General features: G+C 45.5%; 1 protein-coding gene across 1 annotated transcript in view; it reads left to right on the forward strand.

The window, feature by feature from the left end:
• The first annotated feature begins 253 nt into the window (after positions 1 to 253).
• rbfox3a (RNA binding fox-1 homolog 3a) overlaps positions 254 to 6,037 on the forward strand; it is a 190,630-nt gene continuing 184,846 nt past the window's right edge. The window contains exon 1 of the mRNA XM_023418811.2: positions 254 to 1,044. Within this exon, the coding sequence (XP_023274579.1) occupies positions 1,027 to 1,044 (18 nt within the window). The 5' untranslated portion in view covers positions 254 to 1,026. The remainder of the gene's footprint in view (positions 1,045 to 6,037) is intronic.

Below are 6,037 nucleotides of genomic sequence, written 5' to 3' on the forward strand. Positions count from 1 at the left end.
CCCACAACTTCTACGCAGCCTGTCCCCCGGCGTCCCTCCAGCAACTCATCTCTTCATCCCTCCTCCCTCCTTCTCTCCTCTCTCTCTCTCTTTACTCTGCCCCCCCACCCCTCCTTTCCTTCACTCCGTCCCCTCTGCACTTGTCTCTCTCCGGATGAAAGCTTCTGTGCTACTGTACCGTGTGGTGATCTCCAGCTTTTCCCACCCCCAAAGCCTCTCCAGCGCTCTTCACCCAGGAACGCTGTCGAAGAAAGTCCGTCTCAGACTTGTCCCCTCCTCAAATCAGAGCTGCTGGACTGAAGCTACCCAGAGCGAGGGGCGAAGAGAAGCAAAGGGAGAGAGTGCGCTCAGGTTTCAGTGTGTATCAGTGAAACAGAGAGTAGGATAGTTTACAGCGAGCATAGAAAGAGAAAAAAAAAAAGAGGAGGCGAGAAGAGCTGAGCGGGCAGGAAAGGGTGGCAAGTTGGAGAAGAGGAGTAAGGAAAAGCAGGAGAAGAAGGGGAAGTGAAGTAAAGAACAAAAAGAAAAAAGGGAGGTACAGTAACAACGCCCCTCAGCACTTTCTCCCCTTGTTGCCTCTCTCTTTACTCTTTCTCTCTCTTTCTTTCCCCCTTCAGCGAAGAAGCAGAGGAAGACTTTTTTGAAAGGTTCAGGGGGAGGAGAAGCAGCGTGAGAGCCTCAGCAGCGACTCTGAGAAGCGAAGTCACGCTTCAGAAGAGTCTGCGGGAGAGGGAGACCGACTGTCTTCTGGGGGCAGAGGGACACATAAAGGGACTTTATAACTCCACTACAAAAACCCCCCACAAAAACACAGGGGCAATTAGCTGGCCACCAGATTACACTGAGCAGACAGGAGTGGCGAAAAAAAAAAAAAAACTTCCCCCGAGAAAAGTCAAGTGACTGAAGAAGAAGATCAGTTGAGAACAGGACAGACGTACAACAAAGAGAGGAAGAGCACTGGCCTCTCCGGTGTCCTTCCATACCCCCGTCGTCCACCCCCTGGTCTCTCGTCCCCTCTCAGCCGAGATGATGATGTATTTCTGGGTGAGTACTGAGGCCCTGTGGGGGCTCCTGAACACTACTAGGGGACACGCACACACACACACACACACAGAAAAGCTAACGCATACTGTACGCTGACATTCAGCGTGTGACTGTGCTTGTTCTTCCAGCTCTTGATTTCCAGTCGATAGAAAATAGATGTGACTTGATTTTTGTTGTTTGCTTGTTTGTTGTAATGATGGTGTAGCAGAGGTGCTTCTGTGAACTGCCACCTGTGTGACAGAGTGAGTAAAGTGACAAGGCATAAAGGTTTATGTCATCTCCCTCTCCCATGGCCGTGTACTAATGATCTGGCATTTTTATTGGCACAGATAAAGCACACCTCTGTTACACTGATACTTTCCCTCTCGGCTGCTACAGTAAGCCTGAGCTTGATGTCTTGTTTTACGAGTCTGACTTTAGAGATTTTTACTGCAGGGGATACAGCGAAAACTGCATTTATCCTTAGCAATAGAGGTCATGTGTAAGAATGGGATGCTTGGAATTGTAAAATGCTCTAAAGGACGGTGATGTGTTCTTACTGGAGGAACCTTGTATCTCCAAAGTGTCGGGAACACTTTTTTTTTTTCTTCTTTTTTTCTGATGACAAGGTGTTTTTATCTTTCTTTAGTTATAGCCAACAGGTTGGGCTAGAGAAGTGTGTAATCTTGTTCATGTATTTCAAACACTGGCTGTCTCAGGTTTAATGCAATGCTGCATGTGATGTTGTGGCTTTGCAGTGGTCACACTCCTGGGATGTTTTTGTGTGTGTGTGTGTGTGTGTGTGTGTGTGTGTGTGTGTGTGTGTGTGTGTGTGTGAGAATGTTACTTAAGCTGTGAATTTGGGACTGCCACAAATAGTTGTTAAGAAATTAATTATTGTTATTCTACCATGAAGGATCATGGGATTTATATGCAATAATTCCACATTTACACTGTATAAAACCCTACGCCATGTAACTTAAATGTTCCAAAGAAATAAGAATTATTGCTGCACACCACCTGCATAAGTAAGCATATTTTACTCATTAGGTCAAAACAGCTGACATGCAGTATAACTGCATTTATGCATTTATATGTATTTATCATTCCAGACTAGTTTTAAGGATTTGGTGGAAAACCGCTGGACTAAAACTGTCTTAACACTGTCACCTCTTTTATTTTCAATGGCTCCTCTGTGAACACATTGCATCACTGGCATGATGAGTAAGACAAACCCGACAGCTGTTTGTTATTGGGCAAAATTCACTGTGTGATGCTGTGATGCTTTAAATCCCCCCACAGACAGATGCACTGGAGCTGGGTTGAAAAAAAAAAAACCTCCAGTGCCATCATCAGACAAGACTTCAGTCCTTTAACCAGAGGCTACAGAGGTCCAGACTGTTTGATTTATTAAACAGAATATTCATTTAAAGAACAGGTCCGTGTAGTAATAACTGTCACCTACAGCAAAATAAAAAAAAGGCTGCAGCTGTCCAATTTCTGAATCTCCAACACAAAATCCAAACAAGCAAATTAAAGAGATGTTAGAGAGATATGAGCTAATGATAACAGTGATTAATTGCTTTTTCTGAACATGGCAACATCACATGGCAGCTTTTCAAAATAAACCCAAACCACATTATTACTGGGTCAGTTTGCATTTTAGGTGAGACGTTCACTGTCCTGTTGTTCCAATTAAGTCAGTCAGCTTATAGCTGTAGTAATGGATTTTAATCCTCCAGACGTGTGTGTGTTACATTATTTGTTATTCATTCTGGTTTTATTCAGTCGTGACGGGATCCTGCAGTATTTGTGACCTGGTGTGGAAGTGTGAGCGGTGTCACTGCTGAGTTGGAAAGTCATAATATATAGGGAGAAGAGTGTTTTCACTTCTTCTACATGCTGCATCACTGATGGATTTGAAACAGAATCAATGGCACTCTTTAATTTCCACTTCCTCATAAATCATTTTGCTGGATATTCATAATTTTAATTAAATAAAACAGAATTAAAATTGTGCCTTTTGGGATTCTGTGAGAAAGTTGAATTCTAACTTTCTGCAAAAATCCAACATTTAATAAAACAGTTCACATAATCTTGAAATGAACAATCAATCACAGAGTTCATATATTTTGAAATGCATGACTCGAGATGTTTTCAAACCCACGGCAGAATGGGATCAAATCACGTCCTGTATCCATATGTTTGACTTCACAGTCTGCTTACACGCAGCATTTCTTTGGAGGTAAACACACTGTCACTGTTTTTTTTTTCTCTTCTTTAATAAACCCTAAAGTCAGCACAGAAAGTGATACACACATACTTTTTTGAAGTACACATCTGTCATTTATCTGGCTCCGGGCATGCTTGAGCTATATCCCATTATCAGGGTTAACATCATGTGGATTAGCAGCTCCGCTCTGTGCGAGCGTTCGTGTGAGAGAGTGTGTTTCCGCAGTGCCTGTCATGGGAGTTGGGCCTAGACGGGAGATTCTGGAGATTCAGCTGAAAGTGTGTAAAGGAGGGGTTTTTTTTATTTTTATTGACGTGCAGTGTGGAGCTGGAAACGCGAGCGATACAGCGTGTGCTGACCTTCGCCTGAAGAAGCCCCACTGTATCTGTAGGCCTACAGGAGGAGGCTTCCAGCACCTTCTCCTTGGCCGCCCGGAGCACAGGGTTCCCCGGCAAAGTCAAGTGTGTGTTTCCAAGCTATCAGTGTTTGTGGTTTGAATGCTCAAGTGAGGTGGTGCGTATTGTTTAACAGCAAACCTTAAGGCTTCGCCGTATCGATTTAGCACTAGCTTTGCATTGTGATTCAATACAACCCGAGCTTTCATGAGTTTCCAGAACTTAAAACTCAACACTGTGCATTATGGGAAGTAACTCTGAATGGAAATTCTGCTCCCCTCAGGCTTCGTTTACCCTACTTAGTGTGAGACTCTTGGGTTCAGTATGCAGTAATTGCTTTAAGAGTTCTAATTGTAAGCAAGCAGCCAACGGAGGGTGAAGCTGCCGAAACATTGTTCAGATTGCATCGTTTAAATGATGCAAAAAAAAAAAAAAAAACCTGTTATTCGAGCAGCCAGCCTCCTCCCTCCTGATCCGCCCACGCCGCGCTGCCTTTATCTGGCTGTTGGCAAAAGAACATCTGCTTTACTATAAATGTGGTTGATTTGCTGAAGATTGGTGTCACTCCATCCCCCCCACCCCACAAACACACACAAACACACACAAACACACACACACGCACACACACGCACACACGCAGACGCGTTCTGATTGCAGAGTTTGAATTTCCAGAATGAACGAACAAAGTCAAGAGAAAGGGGAAGTAAATAAGTGAGGAGAGGGAGAGTGAGAGGACAGAGGTGATGTAACTACGCTGTGGCAAACCTCAGTCGATCTGAGCCTCGTGCTCGTTGCCCTCCTCCTCCTCCTCTTTTAGGCATTCTTTCTCTCTTTATCATGTCTTCCTCCTGTTGTCTCCGTTGCCTCCTCCTCGCTCCCTCGCTCAGTCCGGCGTGCTGTACAGTAGTTAATGATGGGGAGTCTGTTGCTGGTGGCTGTCTGCAGATATGAAGCAAGCGGGAGGCTTTGATACCGAGGCAGCAGCCAGTGCAGCTGACATTAGCTATTCCTCTTCATCACTGCTGCTTACCGACGCTCTCTCGCTCTCTTTCTCTTCCTCAGTAACACAAATATACTGTAAATAAGCACACACATGCATGGCTATTGTATGCCTGTGCCTACACACAACTGCAGGCTCTGATTATGTATGCTCACACACTTGTACATGCACATTTACACATGCTTATTACAAATTTAATAAGCAGGATGACAAGAGATTATTTCCAAAGCCAATGTTTTACTGAACAGAAAATGTGTTAAATGTTCAGACTAACATATGAGCTAGTTGTACTGCGGTGCTTCTGCACACGCACACACACACACACACACACACACGCACACACGCACAAGCAGTTGTGGGGTTGCAGTGATCTCCTTGATGCCGTTCTGACAACAGTAACAAAGTTAAAGTACTTCTACCTGTCCCTTTGGAGAGTCTCGGCGAGAACAAAGACCTCCGGTGCGAGGGATGTAAGAGCGGTAACAGGGGCTGGAAGGAGAGGAAACAAAGCAAGTAGCCGGAACTAATGAACAGGTACATCGAAGGTGGAAGAAGGGGGGAAGGGGGGCAATAGGGAAGGAGGTGGAGGAAAGGATTGTGAGAGAAAGAGACCTGCCGGAGGGTAGGTCAGGATTCAGGTGCTTACCACAGACACAGAAAGGGAAGAAGGTAAAAGGTGATGACCAGCGTTTTTCTACTCCTCTCATTTGCGCCCATGAGGTCATAAGTGTAAATTATTCATGCTGTACATGGGAGGCTGGAGATGAAGGGGTGGTCACTTTTGAAGAGGAGGAGAAGGGGAAAGAAAGGAAAGGAGCAACATCGAAGAGCAGAGAGGAGGTCTGCATCTGCCTCCTCCCTCCTCCTCTCCGCTCTCCTCAGTGCATCTGTAAGCTGATGAATAATTGAGTGTGCTGAGCAGGGGACTGTGTGGGTTAGAGGAGGAGAGAGAGGGAGACCTGCCAGAGCGCTAGACAGTGAAATGAGGACCTGCTCCAGAATAGAGATCTCTTCCTTTAAACTCCTCTTCTTCTGCTGCTTGTCTCAGTTTTGATCCTCTTCAGTCGCTCTACCTCCAGCTCAGAAGCCCTGATCTGAGGGTGCTGGGGATGAAGCCCTGCTGGATCCCGCTGTTGTACGCTCGACTAGAGCAGGGCTTAGGCTAAGATTTACTGCGACAGGGTTAACTTTCCAACTCTGGTGTTTCTTGAGAAGAGCAGGCAGTCTATCTACTTTCCCCCTGCATTTTAAACAGCCTCACAAAAAGGACCACACTGAAGAGAGACCGTGAACATACAGTAAAACAGAGCCAAGGCTGATACAGGCTTCCTGTGACCAGCGGTGTTGAACTGAGGCTTGACTGGACTCTGGCCTCTGCTGTCATGA

The sequence above is a fragment of the Seriola lalandi genome, unplaced genomic scaffold (assembly GCF_002814215.2).
Source record: "Seriola lalandi dorsalis isolate HSWRI2012SDOR001 ecotype SW California unplaced genomic scaffold, Sedor1 jcf7180002054585, whole genome shotgun sequence".
Taxonomy (NCBI): Eukaryota; Metazoa; Chordata; class Actinopteri; order Carangiformes; family Carangidae; genus Seriola; species Seriola lalandi.